Source organism: Myxocyprinus asiaticus, chromosome 24, assembly GCF_019703515.2.
Source record: "Myxocyprinus asiaticus isolate MX2 ecotype Aquarium Trade chromosome 24, UBuf_Myxa_2, whole genome shotgun sequence".
NCBI classification, from domain to species: domain Eukaryota; kingdom Metazoa; phylum Chordata; class Actinopteri; order Cypriniformes; family Catostomidae; genus Myxocyprinus; species Myxocyprinus asiaticus.
In genome coordinates, this window is record NC_059367.1 from 11,051,933 (window position 1) to 11,075,324 (window position 23,392).

Genomic DNA, 23,392 nt, shown 5'->3' on the forward strand with positions numbered 1-23,392 from the left:
AAGGCTACGGTATCTCAGATAACCACTCTGTACAATTGTAGTGAGCAGAATAGCATCTCAGAATGCACAACATGTCAAAACTTGAGGCGGATAGGCTACAACAGCAGAAGACCACATCGGGCACTTTATTAGGACCATAGTGTTCCTAATAAAGTGCTCAGTGAGTGTATCTGTGTGAACATATCCACTTTTGCCATTTGATGAAAGCCTTGAACATCTGAGCTTTCAGTTTGAACATACAATATTATCAAATAGTCAACACCATAAACTCAAAGTTCATACATCTTGTAGTGGCAAAAGACACAGAAAAGGAAAGAGAAATGGTACAAGCAAACAAAGATGTGGGGCAAAAGAGTGGGTCCTAGATTTCCACGAAACCCTAAAGCTCAAGATCAATCGATGGTGTCCTTCAGACGAGCTTGTAACCTGGAACACTTCAAACCTTTGTCTTCCAGATATCCTCCTCAGATCCTCTCCCCCTGTGGTCACCACCCCCTCCTGGGCACAGCCAACTTCCAAGTGTGTGAGGGAAGAGACCTTGAAAGCTGATTGTGTTTTAATAAAGTTTATTATCGGGTGGGGGCTAATCCCCGTAGTAATCTCCTGCAGACCCAAAGGAAAGCAGGATTACTCACTTGCTATAATCCCAATGAAATTGTTAGGATTTAGCTAGCAAAACAGACCAGATGGCAACAGGCTTGTTCTTCCACCCTAGGCCTGTTCACTCCTTCCCCGATCACTTCCTCACCCCTGACACCCTCAAACACAAGACATGATCTATTCATTAAGACACATGCATATGCCATTGAGGACACTAATATGGTGAATGATGCTTAGGCACTGGAAATGCTAAGGATAACAAAGAGTTGCTAAAGACATGCTGAAAGATGTTTGGTTACACTGTAATTTACAGCTCTCATTAATCTCTCTCCTTTAACACATTTACCACATTTTACCATGTTTAAATACATTTTACAGATTTCCTCCCATAATCAGTTCAGAAAATTCTAAATGTCTGGGGCTAGTCATAGGGTTATTACAGGTGCATCTCAATAAATTAGAATGTCGTGGAAAAGTTCATTTATTTCAGCAATTCAACTCAAATTGTGAAACTCGTGTATTAAATAAATTCAATGCACACAGACTGAAGTAGTTTAAGTCTTTGGTTCTTTTAATTGCGATGATTTTGGCTCACATTTAACAAAAACCCACCAATTCACTATCTCAAAAAATTAGAATACATCATAAGACCAATAAAAAAAACATTTTTAGTGAATTGTTGGCCTTCTGGAAAGTATGTTCTTTTACTGTATATGTACTCAATACTTGGTAGGGGCTCCTTTTGCTTTAATTACTGCCTCAATTCGGCGTGGCATGGAGGTGATCAGTTTGTGGCACTGCTGAGGTGGTATGGAAGCCCAGGTTTCTTTGACAGTGGCCTTCAGCTCATCTGCATTTTTTGGTCTCTTGTTTCTCATTTTCCTCTTGACAATACCTCATAAATTCTCTATGGGGTTCAGGTCTGGTGAGTTTGCTGGCCAGTCAAGCACACCAACACCATGGTCATTTAACCAACTTTTGGTGCTTTTGGCAGTGTGGGCAGGTGCCAAATCCTGCTGGAAAATGAAATCAGTATCTTTAAAAAGCTGGTCAGCAGAAGGAAGCATGAAGTGCTCCAAAATTTCTTGGTAAACGGGTGCAGTGACTTTGGTTTTCAAAAAACACAATGGACCAACACCAGCAGATGACATTGCACCCCAGATCATCACAGACTGTGGAAACTTAACACTGGACTTCAAGCAGCTTGGGCTATGAGCTTCTCCACCCTTCCTCCAGACTCTAGGACCTTGGTTTCCAAATGAAATACAAAACTTGCTCTCATCTGAAAAGAGGACTTTGAACCACTGGGCAACAGTCCAGTTCTTCTTCTCCTTAGCCCAGGTAAGACACCTCTGACGTTGTCTGTGGTTCAGGAGTGGCTTAACAAGAGGAACACGACAACTGTAGCCAAATTCCTTGACATGTCTGTGTGTGGTGGCTCTTGATGCCTTGACCCCAGCCTTAGTCCATTCCTTGTGAAGTTCACCCAAATTCTTGAATCGATTTTGCTTGACAATCATAAGGCTGCGGTTCTCTCGGTTGGTTGTGCATCTTTTTCTTCCACACTTTTTCCTTCCACTCAACTTTCTGTTAACATGCTTGGATACAGCACTCTGTGAACAGCCAGCTTCTTTGGCAATGAATGTTTGTGGCTTACCCTCCTTGTGAAGGGTGTCATTGATTGTCTTCTGGACAACTGTCAGATCAGCAGTCTTCCCCATGATTGTGTAGCCTAGTGAACCAAACTGAGAGACCATTTTGAAGGCTCAGGAAACCTTTGCAGGTGTTTTGAGTTGATTAGCTGATTGGCATGTCACCATATTCTAATTTTTTGAGATAGTGAATTGGTGGGTTTTTGTTAAATGTGAGCCAAAATCATCACAATTAAAAGAACCAAAGACTTAAACTACTTCAGTCTGTGTGCACTGAATTTATTTAATACACGAGTTTCACAATTTGAGTTGAATTACTGAAATAAATGAACTTTTCCATGACATTCTAATTTATTGAGATGCACCTGTATGTATCGAGAATGGTTGACTGTTACCAGAGACTATTTAGCAGAGACAGGCCATTTTCTTTTAAAATGAATGGGAGAAATTGACATGCCCAACGGTCAACGGATGTAGTAAGGAAGTCCAGCCTTACAGGTAAAAGAGCCAATCACCTTTTAGATACAGATATCACCTGTCAATCAACTCGAAAATGTGCATGCGCATTAGCTATACAAGTTGCATTTTTAAGCGTAAACTGAGGAAAAGAAGCACAATTTATCATACCAGTGTTGTCAGATTTTACTGCTTACTGTATTTGAAATATGTTCTTGATTGTAATCTTGACCAACTGATTTAAAGATATAGGTCATTCCCCATTCAAGTAGATAGGAGCTGCACTTGTATGCCACTTGTTTACTTAGAAAAATAGGAGCTTTCCAAAGATGGCCGCCAGTGGACTGACTGTTGCTACACAGTTTGATTTGATTGAGTATTGAGCAAAGTCTTCAGGAATGGTCTAAAACAAACTTTATAAAATGGACATTTCTGATTTTAAATTCTGATTGAATGAGCCGTGTTAAATTCTGTGTTTTAATGGCTTAATACCCACACCTTTGAGCATACACATTCTACATGAATGCGCCAAGTTTCTATATACAATATCTTGGCAACCAAAACTCCTAATGTTGGATAATGAACTATATTTCTTATTTTTCTATAATTGTTTTAGCATATTACGGTTGCTGCTATTTTATAAAAACAATAAGCCACTCGAGTCCATGCATTACAGTGATTTTACCACAGTCTTTCATGGCTTCCATAGTCAGATGACTTTGGGCCACAAACTGTAAGTTTAAAGAGACTGGGAAGTGAAAAAGTGGTCAAACACTAAACAGTTGATGTACTGGATATCATGCCAGAATCAATATCTGGCAAAAAAAGATAGAAGAGGAATTATGTTTTTAGCAAAAATAATTTTAATGCATTTTACTCAGCAAAGCACACCATTTCAGGAAGAAAATGTTTGGTTCTTGTCTCTGGTTGTGATTATTTCAGTTCCTTGTGCAAAGAGTTGCTACACAACACAAATACATAAAAAATTATTTGATAAGGAAAGGCACAAAGAATGGACAGGCAGTGGCCTTATGGCAAAACCTTGACTTAAAAACAAAACAACTGATCTTTTTAAAACACTGTGAGCTGCATTTGCTCCAACATGTAAAAATGTATTTGATAAGTGGTCATTTTAAACTAATTTCTGTAAGATAAACAAATAAAATTACAATTATGATTGTAATTTTTCCTTCATCTGGTGCTTCTAAGAATTGTGATTGTATTCACAACCACCTCTTAATTACCATCCAATTAAAAACAGTTCTTTGAAAGCTCTCAACTTCTGTACCTTGTTTGTTTGGAAGCTAGCGGTTCCTTTAGTAGCCACAGATTGTGAGATTTCGTCATTCCTGATAGAAGTAAAAGATTAAGCTTAAGCAATGCACTGTGACACTCAAGGTAGAGACACTTTAGCACGTCGCAGCTTTACCCTCAGTTTAAAATATAAATACATGGATAGAAGACACATGGCTGAGAGAAGATACAACAGGACACACAGGCTCACATCCATTCTGGAGAATCCCACGCTGAGCAGTGACATCCAATATTTGCTTTGAGGTCTGTGGTAAGGCTCTATTCTGACTCCACCACCGAAGTTCTCTTCCTGGCTTCCCAGGTCTCGCTTTACCCTCCACTCTCTCTCGAACTGGAGGTCCTTCACATCATCTTGCTTTTGGAGACTTCTCCGCCGCACCATGCCCGACATGGCTGCAGCTTGAAGGGCTTTAGCTTTATAGTGGTGGTTGACAAAGGAGTCCAGATCTATGATGTCCTCCTGGGGCTCTCGTAGTTTCAGACCCACAATTTTCAGCTTGCGTGGCTGTGACTGTGGCTGCTGTGGCTTCTCCCAAGGAGCCTGGCTAGGGGTTGCGCCCTCTCCAGCTATCCCAAACCCCTCCAACCCTGCAGGGTATGGCTCACCAGCCCGTTCCTCCAATGCTGGTTCTTCTTCTTCCTCCTCCTGTTCATCTTCTTGGGGCTCTTCGGCCAGATCGGCAGGGCGGTTTTCGGGAACCTCCCGGGCTCTCCTCTCTGCCCCACCCCTGGCTTCTTTCTCCATTCGAGCAGCTGTGAGTTGGTTTCTCTGCTGGATGAGGGCTTGGGTCTCATCCTGCAGGTAGTCTGGCAGAATGTGGTCTGGAGAAAAGTAGTTTCGGAGGAAAGCCAGTACCTCATCCTGATTCCAGATGTGCTCTCCGGTCCTTTTTACACCATGGCAGCTAGGGCACAACTCCGGAGATGGCCACTGAATCTTAGGGAAATAGGGGTCCTCACTCAGGTCTCCTGTGTTAAATAATAAGAAAAACAACCATCAGGAGGATTTTACGAATGAACAGCAGAAGATTGGAAAAACTAAATTACCATTAGTTCTCAAGCTGTTAAGTGCTGTGTTGACTGCTTAATCTAAAGTTGGAAACTGAGAGCAAAAAATACATTTCTACACCATGTATCTGTGTAAATTTAAACATAACAGGGTTAATGACAAACAAGGATATCCTACATGAAGAAGCTTTTTTTTTTCTCCCCAATTTGGCATGCCCAATTCCCACTACTTAGTAGGTCCTTGTGGTGGCGCGGGCCAAGTCCCAGTTTCCTCTGCTTCTGAGACCGTCAATCCACGCATCTTATCACGTGGCTCGTTGTGCATGACACCACGGAGACTCCCAGCATGTGGAGGCTCATGCTACTCTCTGCGATCCATGCACAACTTACCACGCGCCCCATTGAGAGCGAGAACCACTAATCGCAACCTCGAGGAGGTTACCCCATGTGACTCTACCCTCCCTAGCAACTGGGCCAATTTGGTTGCTTAGGAGACCTGGCTGGAGTCACTCAGCACACCCTGGATTTGAACTCGTGACTCCAGAGGTGGTAGTCAGCATCAATACTCACTGAGCTACCCAGGCCCCCTACATGATGAAGTTTTAAACAAATGTGACAAGTTCTAATCTTTGTAAATGCAATCACTGCATGTTGGTTTTATATGTTTATGTAACATTTTGTACCATTTAAAAAAAAAAAAAAGATTGTATGACAAAAAATGTCAAAGTGTGTATACCAAACAATAAATTGATAACTTGAATACATGTGTCTACACATCTCATTAATTCATAAAGTGTTAAAAACATTTTTCCAAATCTAACTTTTCTTGAGGTGATAGTACCATTTGTCATTTAACAACCAGAACTACCCTTATTATGCCATTAAAAGGTCAAATTATCTGATATTTTAAAAGAAACTAAAGATTATGCAAGGGTACTTTTAATGACAACATTTTAATGGAATACTTTTCTTCACTACACTCTCAGCAATTTATGTTTGAAAAAAAAAAAAAAAAAAAAAAAAAATATAAAAATATATATATATATATATATATATATATATATATATATCAAAATGAGTTTTGCTTCCAAAATGTAAAGGTACTGACAAAAACGTCATTGACCAAATACTAAACAAAAAGCACAAATACATTTCCACCACGTGCTTGTGGAGTACATTTGTGTACATTTAAACATAATAGGGTTAATGACAAATAAAATGTCCAAGATGATGAACATTTTTCAATGTAAAAAATAAATAAATAAATAAATTATATGATATTTTAAAAGAAACAAAACTGCTACACTAAATGTTTTTTCTAATAACAAAAATTATGCAAAGCTACTTTTAATTTTAATGGAATGTTTTTCTCCATTACGATCTTAGTACGATTAATCTGCCTTAACATTTTTTACTTTAAACCCAACAAAATATATACAAATTCAGAAATGTATTGGTCCTGTAAAAAAAGAAAAAGAAAAATGTGCATCACATCATTGACCCAATACTACTCAAATATAAATCAAAGCATGTTGCAACTGGCATGTGAAGGCCAAACTGTAGAAACAAAACCTTGTTTTGTTTGTTTGGGTGAGGGCCGTTCTATAATGTCATCATGTGTTGTTGTGCAATTGCAAGTGTCTTGCACGAGTCTTATTGTGTATATATGCATGTGTATGTGCGTATGGGCTCTATAAGTGTGTGTGTGTGTGTGTGTGTGTGTGTGTGTGTGACAGGTCTAAAGACATGATCAATAGACCTGTGGACTCTCCCAGTGGGAGGATCTTGAAGATAATAGATGAGGTTGGGGTGGACAAGACACCCTCCATCCACATGCACGCACACCTACCAATCTTTTCTCTTCACACCCCCTTTGAACATGCCACCATCTCCAAATTGAATATGAAAGCCGGCACCTCTGGGCTGCAGCTCTTCCTCTAATGAATTACTATTTTTTCCCTTTAGATGTCCCCCCCCCCATCTCAGACGGAGGCATCCGCTAATAAATTGCTTGTGGCGGATGTCACGGGGCGGCCGGGACACTACAAGAGGTGGCAGTGGCGTTTAGTTTACATCCCTCCCCCCATCTCTTACGCAGATTAATCTGATGTATATATGCACGTGTGGACGTACTCTGCATACTGCACTTTACATAAGAGATACATCAATTTTACTATGTGTCTACAGGAACCCATGGGTCTTAATGTGTTGCTCTGTGACAGCACACATATCTGGCCGTGATGTGATGCCATGCCTGTGAAGATCTTACTTTTAATCATGGAGGTCTTCAACACAAGGGTGACTTTAGCTGTAGCACTGTTTACATTCATACAAAAGCTTGCCGGGAGACTGCATTAATATTCATGTATGTGAATAGAGAAGTAGCCATCATGCAGGACAGTTGCGGTGAGTGTGAGTGAATGTGAGTGCTGATGGGTGGGCAAGGCTGCTGTGTATATAAAAACATTGAGTTGGGAAGGGGGGCAGATTACAGGGGCTGTCTAAGTCTCTGCTGAACGCAAACAAACATATAGGCTAATCCTCTCCTTGGTATCTTAAAGAGAAATGTCGGGGAGTTAGAGAGAGATGGAGAAAGAGATAGTATGTTTGGAATGACATGCTACCATATGAACTATACTCTACATACTGTGCACAATATGAAAATGTTCTCTGTGCATGGAATGGATGACCCGGATGACATACTGCATTTACCAAAATATGCAGCACCCCACAATACTAAAATGGACCAAAATATCATAGAGACTTGGGGGCTCTTGAATTGGGCCAGTACGCAACTACACATAACACCATAGCGGCCGCATAGCAATGTGCTAAAAACCTCTTGGAACACTGTAGTAATCTCATGGCAATGCCCTAGCAACCACTCAGAAGTTCCTAGCAACCATATAGGAACGTGCTTAAAACCTCTCAGAACACCATATAATTGCAACCACTCAGAAGTCCCTAGCAACCTCAGCAGTGTGCTAAAAACTGCATAGCAATGCCCTAGTAACTACCCAGAAGTCACTAGCACTGTGACATTTTAACACTTCCTTGCACTGTAAAGTTAGCAGAACTCCAAAAATTTGAGGCGATTAGTTAAAAAAAATTTTTTTTAAGTTAATATACTCCCAAGTTTAAGTTTACAGAACTTTCAGATTTGGATTTTGTGTTACACATGTATGTTAATTGCTTTTAACTTGAAATATTGAGTAAGCTAACTCATACATTTCATTGATACTTAATTTTAAATGTAACTTTTTGGTAGAATTTAAAATTACCATGCATGTCCAACTTAAAGTACAGGAAAACAAACTAACTAGTACTAGCTAGTACAGCAAATGCTAGCATGCTGAATGCATGTTATTTGGAAACACTATGCTTTGATTAGCATAACAATTGCTCAACAGGTAACACAATATACTGTAGAACAATCTTATATACTACCTGTCCTCAACCTAATCTAAAGATCCACTATTCACCATAATGGTAACATAACAGAAACTCTTCTAAATAACACAAAACATTAAACAACAAAACATTAAACACTAACAAGTCTCCCCCTTTACATTCACCTTGCACAAAGACACATTGTATAACATTTAATTTTAACATTGTAGCGTGCCATGCAAAGCATGCTGGGAAAAACTGTAGAAACCCCTGCCCAGTTTCAGTTCAATTTAAGTTCCTCTAAATTTAAAGAGACATGCTCATTAAACTCAAAACAATAAAACAATTTAGACCTTAAAAGGTCATGTGTTGCATACTGCAAACGGTTTCTCAAATGACAGTTACTCGTTCTAAAAAATAAGCAGAATACAGTATACTGCTCAGTATGCAGTAAACAGAAAATAAATAAACTTCCCCACTGGCTTCACAGAGATAAAATTGTTTATCTTTCTTCTCTAGATGTTTCTGCCCTTGACAAGTGGTAGCAGCAGCGCTGGGCTAAGGCCTGTTGCTTGGGCCTTTGTGCCAGTTAAATTAATTGTGCAGCAGTGATACTAATAGGCCACTATTCATGCCTGGTTAGCTGCGTGTGTGTGATGTGGGAGGGAGCTACTAAAGAGGCACACGATCAGGAGGAGTGTCCCACTTGGGAACTGCAAATGGAACAAAGGGTGTTGGAGGATGGAAGGCAGAAAAGGAGGGAAGAGTGTCACCCACCTCACACACACACACACACACACACACACACAAATATACACACAGTGTTAACCACTCGTGCAGAGATTACAAAGCAGAGGAAGGCTTGATGCTGGCGGCGTGGCGTGTGCCACCTGCTGTCACGGGTGTCTGGGGAATTTATGGCCGCGTGGCCCTGGCAGGAGACACTATTGCTATATCAGTTGTCAAGCGGCGGGAACGACTCCCCTGAGGAAAGTAGAGACAGTGAGACCTAATCAGCAGAAGTGACAGGGGACCCAGGGACATGGTAGAGCCATAGTGGGACACACATGGGGGACTTTTGTCCAATTATTCATGACTCCATGGCTGGTAAAAGGGACAGACGCTAAAGAGGCAGGAGACATCAAAAGAGGACAAACAAATTAATTAACCAAGTGTGAAGAGAGGCAACCAACTCCCTTTATAGCCCTTATGAACAACAGCTATGCGAGTTGTTAAGTTGTCAGAGAGTATGATTTTTATTTATGAAATGTCAGCTATGTAGCCATCTCTGCATTCATGTGTACTGGGAAATTCTACTTTAAACTCTAAAATAAAACAAAAACCCACTATGTTCCTACCAGGACAGTGAATAACTATGACAAAACAAAAACAAAAACAAAATGTTATTTTGTCTGGTTTGTCATAGATACTGAAAAAAAATATATATATATATTATTTTGTTTGGTTTGTCATAGATACTGAAAACAAAACAAAAAACAAAACAGTGAAAACACAATGAAATAAAATAGGCATTACTGATTTTTGGCAGACAGAAAACTATTTGGGGAGCAACAGAAGGAGAGAGAAAAAGAGATGAATGTAAGTGGATAGAGAGAAAAATAGAGAGAGACGGATGGAGGAGAACAGGACAGCTGGTGTCTGCCCAGAGGATCGCCGAATTAAAGGGATTTAAAGGGAAGACGCTGCACTGATGCTCTGGAGAGGGAAAATCCACCCAAAAACTCCTGATGTGCTCTCGTCTTTTCTCCTTCTCTATAGTACGGACTCGAGTGACAGGACTTAATAATATCTTAATAATAATAATAACATCATCTTGTTTTTCTCAAGGGACCAAGAACCTTATGTTAAACTTTTATTCTAGGTTCAAGATGAATTTAATTTTGTATGTATTTTCTGGCTCAAGTATTGCATACATACAGTAGCCCCAAAGTATTTGGACACTTAATCCACAATTAAACATGTAAGACATTTCATTAGATAACAAAATATGAAACCAAATGGATTTGAAAGAAAACCCTCACTTTTCAAGCAAAACATTTTACAAGATGAAGATTATACAGTTAAAAATTGAGACAAAAAGTATTGTAACACTTCCTGGTTGTCAAATGTTAGTGGAACATGTCCAGAGGTAATGTGATGAAATACACCAGGGCTTACTCCAGTGTACACTACCGTTCAACAGTTTGGGGTCACTTGCCTGAAATGTTTCTCATGATCTTAAAAACCTTTTGATCTGAAGGCGCATGCTTAAATGTTTGAAATTAGTTTTGTAGACAAAAATATAATTGTGGCAATATATTAATTAATTTAATTACAAATCTAAAGTTTTATTTAAAAAAAAAAGTTTTTGAAATGGATGACTTGGACCGAATAATTAAGAAAGCAGCCACTAAGTGCCCAACATAGATGGGAACTCCTTCAATACTGTTTAAAAAGCATCTCAGGGTGATACCTCAAGAAGTTGGTTGAGAAAATGCCAAGAGTACATTTCTGCAAATTCTAGGCAAAGTGTGGCCATTTTGAAGATGCTAAAATATAACACAGTTTTGATTTATTTTGGATTTTTTTAGTCACAACATTCCCATATTTCCATTTCTATTATTCCATAGTTGTGATGACTTTACTATTAAGTAAGTGACCCTAAACTTTTAAATGGTAGTGTATGCTTATGAATACATTTACACTTTCCAGTTGTAAACATTAAAAATACTGACCTGCCAGGCGGTTGTTGACCCAGTTGTGGCGAAACCACAGCCAAAGGACAGCGGCAGACAGCGTGGTCACATAATCCATGCTCTCCTGGGCCATGCTCTCAAAGTGAGTTGCACAAGGCCTGCACCCGAAAAAACTCCTGATGTACCCTCTCATTGCTAGCAACACTTCCTTAGGGTCTGAGATTGAGATATAAAAAGAGAATAAAGAAGAAGAAAAAAGAGATAACTAAGAAAAGAGAAAAAAACTAAAGAATTAAAAAAATTAAAGTGTCACTGCAAGAAAAGGAACACTGCAAATTTTGCCTACAACCCCAATTCTGAAAAAGTTGGAACAGTATGAAAAATGCTAATAAAAACAAAAAGGAGTGAATTGTGAATTGTAAATTATATTCACCCTTTGCTATATTGAAAACACTACAACTACACATTATATGATGTTTTTCCTTGTGAATTTCCTTGTTTTTTGAAAATGTACAGTCATTTAAAATCAGATGATTGCTACACGCTCCAAAAAGTTGAGATGGGCAATTTAAGACTAATAACAATTTGACGAGTTGAAAAAAACAAGGCGGTGTGAAACAGGAGATGTTAAACAGGTGAGGCAGTCCTGTCATAGTATATAGAGAGCCTTCAAGAGCAAGGATCATTCGAGACTTATCAATTTGCCAACAGATGCTTCAGCAAATAATCCAGCACTTTGAGAACAATGTTCCCCAAAGACAAATTGGAAGGACTCTGGGCATTTCACCCTCTACAGTGCACAATATAATTAAAAGATTAAAGGAATCTGGTCAAATCTCGGTGTGTAAAAGGCAACATGAAAAATATTTCTGAATGCGCGTGATCTCTGATCCCTCAGACGTCACTGTCTTAAAAAACTACATTCATCTGTAATGGAGATCATGAACATGGGCTTGGGATAACTTTAGTAAACCTTTGTTATTTAACACCATTTGCCACTGCATCCACAGATGCAAGTTCCGACTTTTCTATGCAAAGCAGAAGCCCTACATCAACACTGTCCAGAGGCGCTGCCGACTTCTCTGGACTTGGTCTCATCTTAGATGGAAAGTAGAACAGTGGAACTGTGTTCTTTGGTCTGAAGAGTACACATTTCAAAAGGTTTTTGAAAAACAAAGCCGTTGTGTTCTCAGGTCCAAATAGGAAAAGTGCCATCCAAGCTGTTATTAGCATCAGGTCCAAAAGCCAGTGTCTGTATGGGCCAGGCGGGTGTCAGTGCCCATGGCATGGGTAACTCGCACATCTGTGAGAACACCATGAATGCAGACAGATATGTACAAATTTTGGGGCAATATATACTGCCATCCAGCACCGTCTTTTCCAGGGATGTCCCTACATTTTCCAGCAGGACAACTTCAAACTACATACTGCCTGGATTTCAAGTGCATGGCTGTGTAAGCAGAGAGTGTGGGTGCTAGACTGGCCTGCCTGCAGTCCTGACCTGTCTCCAATTGAGAATGTGTGGGGCATTATGAAGCACATCATACGACAATGAAGACCCTGTACAACTGTGCAGCTAAAGACCTACATAATGGATGAACGGTGTAAAATTCCACTTTCTAAGCTTAACAAACTTGTGTCTTCAGTGCCCAAATGCTTAATAAGTGTTATTAGAAGAAATGGTGATGTTTCACAGTGGTAAACACTCGCACGTCAAATTGTTATTAGTCTTAAATTACCCCGTCTCAACTTTTTTTGGAGCGTGTTGCCATCATCTGATTTGAAATTACTGTACATTTTCAAAAAACAATGAAATGCACAAGAAAAAACATCATATAATGTGTAGTTGTAGTGCTTGGGTGAATATAATTTACAAATAACTCCTTTTTGTTTTTATTAGCATTTTTCATACTGTCCCAACTTTTTCTGAATTGGGGTTGTACATAAAATATATCACAAATATATATTATATATTTAATATAATGTACAATCAGCTGGTCATTATTGCGAAGTCAGGACCCTGATTCAAAGCTTCAAAAATTGACATAAAATATATGTTTGAGTTGAAATTACTTTATTATGTAGATTATTATGTAGATTAATATGAAGAAAGATACCAGTAATACATGAGATAGTAAACTAGCACAGCTATGTAGGAAATTTGTTGACTTGGACAATGGTCAATTATACAGTTTAGCAGTCATAATACAAAATATTTGACTGCTGAATGCTGCAATTGATCATTCAGAATGAAGTATTCCAGATAGAAGTGTTACAATATCATATATCTTTAGTGTATTATCATAATATACTAATATATAACCATATAAATATAAAAAATAACAATAATTCTACTATTATAATTGTACGAAAAAGATCTAAACTAAAATAAGAGAAAATAATTTGTTTCATTGACTCCATTTAGAAGCATGAAAACTTTCGTAACCTACCCAAGGATGCAGCAACCTGCTATTTCACCAACACAACAGCACACTAATTAACCTCCAGACTCCATTTCCTCCACACTAATACTCATGCATCTATTCTTTGAACACAACACATTCTTAAGTCAAGTCACAACAGGTAACAGGAACAAGACAGGTCAGGATTCTCAGTGGGCTTGTTCGTGTTGTGTTTAGTGCACTGGGCCTTCTTTCTTCCTCTGTTTAGCTGGTGGACACAGTCATAATCCAGAGTGTTGACAGTGGACAGATGGACACCCCATCCCTGTCCTCCCATCTGCAGGTTTCATAACCCCCCTCCACTTGCTCACACAAACACAAACACGCATCCACATGCACCCCCTCATCTCCTCTTCCGCCCACTAAGCTGCGTGTGGAGAAGCTGTGTTCACTGGGTCTTATATTAACCCTTGCAAGTCCAATAATCTAAACCAATTACTCTCTTTTACCTACACAATTACTTTTCCAGCCGCAAAACAAGGCCCAAGAAAAACAGCGACACACTGGTTTCCTGGAATGTGACACTCTGGTGTGTATTGTGTGGAGTGAAGATGGATTTTTTTTTAGCAAAATGCACAATAAACATTCTGGAGGAAGCCCCCCAAATGCACAAAGGGCCACACACGGCACCGAGACAGATGCATGTTGGCCCACTTCACACAAGCCTCATGGAAGGCTGATGGTAGCCCTTGAGTGAGAGGTCACCAAAAGGCCAAGATGAGCACTTGGGCATACAGATCTCAGCCGGGCTTCATTAGACCACTGGGAGTAATTTGCATGAAACTAAAATATTAAAGATCTATAGCAGAAATCACACAAAATATCTATATATTTTGCTTAACACAGTTAAAACAAATTGGTAAAGTGTGACACACCTCCTTCAAGGAATGTTCTGGGTTCAATACAAGTTCATTTCAATTGACAGCATTTGTGGCATAATGTTGATTAAATTAATTAATTTCAACTCATTCCTCGTTTATCAAAAAAAAGAAAGGAAAAAAGCAAATATCGCGGTTAAGGCAGTGAGGCACTTACAATGAAAGTGAATGGAGCCAGGCCCTAAATGTTAAACTGCACACTGTTTCTAACGTATAGCCACAAGTCGTAAACATTATAAGCGTTGACATGATTTTAGTTTGATAAAATCAGGGATTTAGCAGCATTAGATTACAGGGTTTGCCGGCAGTACGTCGTCATGACAACAAAGTTGTAATACTGGATATAACTTTACACAGATACACATCCCAGATAACGGAACATTCCTTTAACCTTGTGCGACCCGGTGTCCATATGCGTGGACATTGTATTTTGGCTTCGCTATACGCAACGCATCATTTTAATAAATGTTAACCGACTGAATACTGTTCACAAGACTCTAGACTGTCATTTAAGGGTTAAATTCTGGCGCACCAAGTCACGTGACACAACAGCATGGCGTCGATTTCCTTGAAGCTCTTCTATGGGTGCAGAACCAACAAAAGTGTCTTTGGTAAGAAACCTCTTTTTTTTATTTTTTCCAATTTGGAATGCCCAATTCCCAATGTGCTTTTAAGTCCTCATGGTCGCGAAGTGATTCGCCTCAATCCGGGTGGCAGAGGACGAATCCCAGCTGCCTCCGCATCTGAGACCGTCAACCCGCGCATCTTATCATGTGGCTTGTTGAGCGCGTTGCCATGAAGACATAGTGCGTGTGGAGGCTTCACACCATCCACCGCAGCATCCACACTCAACTCACCACGCGCCCCACCGAGAACGAACCACATTATAGCGACCACGAGGAGGTTACCCCTTGTGACTCTACCCTCCCTAGCAACCGGGCCAATTTGGTTGCTTAGGAGAACTGGCTGGAGTCACTCAGCATGCCCTGGGATTCGAACTAGCGAACTCCAGGGGTGGTAGCCAGCGTCTTTCACCACTGAGTTACCTAGGCCCCTGGTAAGAAACCTCTTTACTTTTTTTTATTGAAACTTTTTTGGGTGTAAAGAGTAGCGTCTCTAGTTTCGTTTGATATGCCGCTTTTTTTGCTCCCCAATTTGGCATGCCCAATTCCCAATGCGCTCAAAGTCCTCATGGTGGCGTAGTGACTCGCCTCAATCCGGATGGCAGAGGACGAATCTCAGTTGCCTCCGTGTCTGAGACAGTCAATCCGTGCATCTTATCATGTGGCGTTACCGCGGAGACCTAGCGCGCGTGGAGGCTTCACGCTATTCTCCGCGGCATCTATGCACAATTCACCAGGCGCCCCACCGAGAGTGAGAACCACATTATAGCGACCAAGAGGAGGTTAACCCAACATGACTCTACCCACCCTAGCAACCGTGCCAATTGGTTGCATAGGAAGCCTGACTGGAGTCACTCAGCACGCCCTGGATTCGAACTTGTGACTTTAGGTGTGGTAGTCAGCGTCTTTACTTGCTGTGCTACCCAGGACCCGTGATATGCTGCTTTTAAAAAATATATAAGTTTTTCAAGCATCAGTGCGCTGATAAACATGATGTCCACATATGTGGATTTTGGGACATTATTCCCATAAAAGTTATGGGATAACACATCTGTGGTCATTTCGCTTCATTTTAATATAAATGTTGTAATATTTTATTTTGTTATCACTGTACAATACAGTTTTATTCATTAACATTAGTAAATGCATTCCTATATTTACTGTGTATTTCACATAGAGAATCAGTGGGTTTATCTAAAAGCTGAAAATGTTGCTTTCAGAGGCGTTAGGAGGTTAAATCATTCACTAAATATGGAGCAAACGAGCATCCTATAGCTCTCTAAGCAGCTAAGTGCATTCACTCCTAAAATCTGACCAAAAATTACATTTTAGGCTGCAGATGATGTTTGTACCACTCAACATGTTTGGCAGACATGGGACAATGGTAATCAGTACATAGATTCGGAATTTATAATGTATAATTTTATTTTATTATGGTTGGCAGTGATTGGTTGATGCTGGCCATTACTTTGAATCAGAATTAATTATGCTAACTTCTGATGTAATGTCTGTAACGTCTCAAAAACATGAATAATCAAAACTCCTGGAAACGTAATAAACAATTTGATGAAAAAAATCTGACTTTCTATAGCTTGGTATTATTTAAAATTTCACAATGTAGTCGTGCTGTCCAGATATGTGGCCATACATTTTTAGGAAAACTATCTGCTCTCTATTTTTTTTATTTATTTTTTTCAGAAGGTTAATGACGTTACATTGATTTGTTTAAGAAGCAAAACGCTGTGAACTTTTCAGCAAAAAGTCCAGTCTTTAGGTATTTCCTGTCTGAACAACAATGTTGCTTTATACAATCTATTTTCAAGTCAACCTGAAATGCGAATTGAGCCTGTTTGTTCTTGGTCTTATTGTGCACGATTCATCAGTGCACATTATTTGTTTTCATAATCTTGAATCAAAGTGTAACAAATTTCTCCACATCTGAAATGACTTTAATTTGTGCTCTAGTTGGGGAGAAGTGTGCAGTACCTGAGTCACCTGTCTCTTTAGCCTGCACTGTAAGCACATGAAAGAGGGTCCACACAGCACAAGGGTATCCACGGTATCGGGCTTGAGATCCCTGGCAGCCCACCCACCTTACACCCTCAGGCAACACTGCATCAATTGTCTAAACACACACACATAAACATACAATCTCAGTTGGCTTGTGTTTAGATAACAAGAATCAATGTAAATCAATCCATTTTCTTTTCAGTCACTCCTCAAATAAAGTGATGTGGGTGTTGCACTTAAAGCAGGTATGACTGTTGAGAATACAATCTCTTTAGGGACAATTTTTAGTCATATTACACTTTATGCATAAGTAAAAACCCTTAAAAAATAACATTAAACTTTTTGTCCTTTTTTGAAATGAATCCAGTTCTTCTATTGGTCAGTCACTCTATCAAGGAAACAGTTGATTGGTGGGTGTGTCTATAAGAGGCAAGGCACAAGCCCATTTCCTTACAGGACTCAATCCTACTTCCTCATTGATTCATTGATTAGGCAGCTAAAAGCTAATGATGTCACTAACTACTCCAGAGTGTGTTTGTGTGTGTAGGCATGTGAACCCCTGCATCATAACAATCTCATACAGTCTTATTAAGTAAGTACAACTCTTTACTGTAAATTTACATGAAACATAAAAATGTGTTCATATGCATGTTTTATAACATTACACTTGAGGTTAAATGGTATGGCGCCACAGTTTTAGACAAACCATTAAAATAGATCTTTTAATAAATTTGAATGACAGTATCCCAATACTCTGACCCCCTGACCCAAGTCTACATGGATAAATGTTTACGTCAAAGAAGTATTGACAAAGGTACCTTTTTAGATGCATACGAATAGTACTTGGCTGTTTAAAATGTCTGGGTGATAAAATATCTCCTATTTGTTTGAGAAGAGAAAGAAAAAAAAAAACTTTAAATATAGAGATGCATCTGCTCAGGTTACAACCTAATATTCACTAACCTGCACTGTGTTGTCCAGCATATATCTAAAATCGCTGTATTTGATCTCAGTTCCCTTCTGTTCTTGTAACCAGCTGTCCACAGCCTTAAGTGCGCTCTTTATAGACGGACGACCTGGGAAATACTAAAAAAAATAATAATAATAAAAAAATCAAATAAATAAAAGCACGTAATCAAACACTTCTTTATACATTTTTTATTTTTGGGCTCTGACCTCTTGTTGCTCAATATTATACACTGATGTTCAACTTGCCTGAACTGTTTCTCATGATCTTAAAAATTATTTTGGATTTTTATAGTCACAACATAATTCCCATAGTTCCATTTCTGTTATTACATAGTTTATGATGACTTTACTATTATTAAAAATAAATAAATAAATAAATAAAGAATAAGTAAGTGACCCTAAACTTTTGACAGGTAGTGTATATATAAATAGAATATATATACTGAAGGATGTAACTACACGTTCAGGAATGGCAATCATTTAATAATCAACCATGGTAAAACACTATTATGGGTGGGGGGGGTGACGTGTCCCCGTCAATGTCTATGGTGGTTACGGCCCTACATACTGTATATATATATATATATATATATATATATATATATATATATATATATAGTGTGTGTGTGTGTGTGTGTGTATAATGTTTATTTATTTATTTTATTTTTGGGAAAACAAGATGCCATACAGTGCGAAACATTACTGATTTGTTTATAAATAATTTTCATTCCATTCTAAGAGATGCTTTCAAAACTATCACAAATTATTCTCAGAACTTAGACATAATCTCATCTGTGTTGGCCAGCTAGGTAACATTACCTTGGTGAGATATTTAAATCAGCAAAATCCACAACAATGTTTAATACACAAAGCATTAAAACACAAAAACACAGCACTGGGCCAACAGGACACTTCCCTCAGCTGGCCCAAAACTTTCTCACACTAGCCCTGGGCCATTGAGCCATACTTATTGTTGAGCCCTGTAATAATAATCATAATGTTCATCATAATCATCATCATCCTCACAGAAGTATTGGAATATACTGTAACTAGTGAAACAAGGATTCAAATGACTCTTAAAATACAACACAAAGTCACTGAACATCTTCATCTTTCTGTCCTTCTTACAGTCTTCACCCTAGGTCCTCCATTCTTCCTTTGTTACTGTCAACAAACAGAAAGAAGAAGCAAAACAGAGTAGAGAGGACAGCAGTGGCCATTTATCACTCTGGGAGCAGAGAGCTATCAACCAGAGAGAGAGAGACATTACAGATACACTCAGCCGAGTTTAGGGTGTAAAGTCACTTCTGATCAGAACACATTCCCTGTGGGGCCAAAGGCACCTAGAGGACACGTTTACAGATTCAGAGAGCTTAACTACACTGGCCCGATGTCTTCACTTAATCTCGGGTTAAATGTGGGTTTAAGCATTGTGCAAGTTTGCTTAAATAATGTGCCAGCCAGAGGTTGCAAACATTTCCTCATCTATACAATACCTTAGAGCGTTTTCCTTGCCCCTGTTGCCTTTGACTTTGATGTTTTGTAATGCACTTTTTGTTTTTCAATTTCTCAATTTATTTGCAATTTTTTTTCTCTATTCAGTGTAAAGCTGCGTTGGAACAATATATATATATTAAAAAATTGTGAGGCTGGAAAGAAAATGGAAAGGATAAGTGGAGAGGAGATATTTTGCTTTTGTAATGGTTTGTGAGTGACTGTATTCCATTACATTCAACATGGCATATTGCACTCTTTGTACTATCTATCTATCTATCTATCTATCACACACACACACACACATATATTTATACTGTAAATATACAGTATATACACAGATGAGCCAAAGCATTATGACCACCTGCCTAATTTGGAGTTGGTCCTCCTCGTGCCGCCAAAACAGCGCCGACCCACCGAGATATGGACTCTACAAGACCCCTGAAGGTGTCCTGTGGTATCTGGCACCAAAACATTAGCAGCAGATTCTTCAAGTCCTGTAAGTTGCGAGGTGGAGTAATATAATGGAATTCATCCAAGCTGAATTCCATTATATTACTCTGTAATGTTACAGTATGTAGCTATGGTTATAAACAGCACATTAATATCGAACGGCGATTAAAACTGACCGGTACTTCCTGTGCATTCAACGGTTTGAACTGCATGCATTCCAACCAATCAGAATCAAGTATTAGAACAGACCATGGTATAAGTAAAACCAGAAAATGTCTTGAGATAAAACCCTGAACGGTGTGTTAAGGTGTGGCAACCATGGTATAATTGATGACAGACCATTGAATTATTGAAAAATAATGCACACCCAAGGTGTAACGGTCACGACGCGCACCTCGGGTGTGCATTATGTTTCAATAATTCAACAGATTCAGCTTGTTTTGCATGGAGGGTGAGAGATTGAATTCAGGACCCAATAAATGCATCTTTCGCTGTGTTTAATGTTATGTTGCTTTGTTGAAGTGCCACTAGAGTCCCCCTCACGCTCACACATCTCTGACTCAAATGCTGAAGGAGATGCACTGTCTGTTTGCAGTGAAGTGCTACCATGCAAGGACAAATTTGCGATTTTATTAATTCTGTCAATCATGCAGCCTAGATGGATACCTTACCGATGTCTTAGAGATCAAAATCTGCAGGTTCCAGAGTGTTTTTAATGGTTTTTCCCTTATTATACAGTAAGTGCTACTTTTACTGTCACTGCCACATTTGTAACGTCAATTTTTCCACATTAATGTGAAAATTACAATGAAAAAAATTAAATGATACATATCCTCTGGAGTGCCAACCCCTCTACATTCTGTGGATATTATTATTTCTGAATAAACAGTTTTGACCAAGTGTGTGGTCGCACTACTTTTTCTCTGTGTCTGATTTAGAACAGGTGGAGCTGCAGATCTAACAGCCCTTAGATATAATGAACTGTTATTTCTGATTCTTCCAGTCAAAATTTGCACTGCAAAAAATATATATATATATGTTACAGCTGTAACTAATCAATTCTGGCAAGTAACCATGGTATAAGTGGGATAATCCACGGCTAGGTGTGCGTTAAATGATTTTAAATGCATGATGTGGAGGCGAAGTACCACCCGACGCGTAGCGGATTATGGATTATAAATGGATAACTGGATTATCCCTTACATATACAACAACATGTTTAGAATTATATATTTTTTTTATTATAATCATTCTAATAATTATTAATAATAATTTTTACTAATAAATAATGCATCTTTTCCTCTTTATCTGCAACACAACTTCTTCAGGTAACTTCTTAGCGTAATTTTGTGATTTCTTTTTAATTTCTTTAGAAATTGTAGAATTAAAATTTCATTTAATAACATTTATTTAATGTTGCATGCATTGTTGGATATTTGATTAACTTAACTATATAAAGCCCTTTAAAATGTATAACTTCAAAAAGTCATTAATATGATTCTTAAAATGAATATACATTAATCAAAGAAATGTGTAAATATTTGAATGTATATGAATTTATAATCTGCCATGTATTATAAAATTTAATACAATCTATCATGTTATTAAAATTGAAATTTTTAAATTAAAATGTTTAATTAAAGAGCAACACTGAGTTAACTATAAACTGATACACTTTATTCTTACACCAGTGCAGACTGCAGAGTTAATATTGTTAAAGTGTGTGTGTGTGTGGGAGGGTTTGGGTGGTTTATGAGGATATTTCTTTAGGTTACAAACTGGTAATTACAAAGGTATTATGCTATAAATGTGGTTTATGAGGACATTTCTAGTGTCCCCATAATTCAAATCGCTTAAAAAACATACTAAACGATGTTTTTTGGAAAATGTAAAAATGCAGAAAGTTTTTTGTGAGGGTTATGTTTAGGAGTAGGGTAGGGTTAGGGGATAGAATCTATAGAATCGTACAGTCTAAAAATCATTATGTCTTGACTCTAGCCAGGTCTCTTAAGCAACCAAATTGTCCTGGTTGCTAGGGAGGGTAGAGTCACATGCGGTAACCCCCTCGTGGTCGCTATAATGTAGTTCTCGCTTTCGGTGGGGCACATGGTGATTTGTGCATGGATGCCGTGGAGAATAGCGTGAAGCCTCCACATGCGCTATGTCTCCGCGGTAATGCGCTCAACAAGCCACGTGATAAGATGCGTGGATTGACTGTCTCAGACGTGGAGGCAAATGAGATTCCTCCTCCGCCATCCGGATTGAGGCTAGTCACTACGCCACCACGAGGACTTAGAGCGCATTGGGAATTGGGCATTCCAAATTGGGGAGAAAAGGGGAGAAAATAAAAAATAAAATAAAAAAATCATTATGTCTATGGAAAGTCCTCATAAGTATAGCCACACCAACATGTGTGTGTGTGTGTGTGTGTGTACCTACTTAGCTACAGTTTGCCAACAAATTTGTACCCAGAAATACAGTAAATCTGGCAAAACCTCCCTTTGGGGACATTTTGAGACATCCTTATTTGAAAAAACAATACATATATAAATTAAATAATGCCCCCCCCCCAAAAAAATGCAAAAATTATTTAGGGTTAGGATTAGTCTACACTAATTATAATCAGCTGTAAATACATAAAAAATAAAATCAATGGTATATCCCCATTTAGATAGCTAAGTAAACATCCTGAAGCTCAGTATAGTAATGACCAGCATGAGCGGTGTGGCATGAGGCAATGGACAGACTCAATGGCCCTGGACAGAAGCCAGTGCTGACCTTACAATTCTGCATCTGAGCTGGGGCCACAAAGCCAACACTAACACTCACTCACACCCCCATAAACACAGCCACATAAGAGCAGGCCAGGGCCTGTGTGTGTGTGTGTGTGTTTGTGTGGAGGCCCCAGAAGGATCCCAGAGGTGCACCTTTCTTTGATTTGTACTCCTATGTCTTTTCAATTTTCCAGTGGCCATCTGTTCGGCATGGTGCGGCCTTCTATTCATCATGCTCTAACAGGATCTCTATTAAAACTCAGCTCACTTAAAAAGGCCTTGCAGAGATTTACTTAACCCCAATGCCCCACTCCATTCTGATTTGTTTCCTTAATCTGGGAGATTCGGCCGTAGAGAACACAGCCAAAGCGGAAAGCTAATCAGAGCTGTACAAGTGGGAAAAGGAGAAAGTCTTTCACTGTATGCGTGTGTCTGTCATTAAATAGATCTGTGCTCTGGTCTGGCCTCTAACTAGGGTAAAAAGCTCATTAACAGACCTGGGTGTTGAAGAGGGTAATCTGGGATAGCTCAGACAAAAGGCATTGTTCAAAACTAGGGGAAAACTCTATTCTGGATCGCTGCAATCAAAACAAAAGGGGGACGTGAAAAACTC

The 23,392-nt window shown here is 38.9% G+C and overlaps 1 protein-coding gene across 2 annotated transcripts in view; it reads right to left on the minus strand.

Annotated features, from left to right (window-relative positions):
* Nucleotides 1-3,545: 3,545 nt before the first annotated feature.
* The window catches only part of LOC127414719 (sulfhydryl oxidase 1-like), a 49,728-nt gene continuing 29,881 nt past the window's right edge, over nt 3,546-23,392 (minus strand). For both annotated transcript variants that reach the window (XM_051652936.1, XM_051652935.1), the window contains 4 exons: nt 18,053-18,175; nt 17,066-17,204; nt 11,156-11,332; nt 3,546-4,991 (listed from right to left, as the gene is read on the minus strand). In XM_051652936.1, the coding sequence (XP_051508896.1) occupies nt 4,102-4,991; nt 11,156-11,332; nt 17,066-17,204; nt 18,053-18,175 (1,329 nt within the window). In that variant the 3' untranslated portion in view covers nt 3,546-4,101. The remainder of the gene's footprint in view (nt 4,992-11,155; nt 11,333-17,065; nt 17,205-18,052; nt 18,176-23,392) is intronic.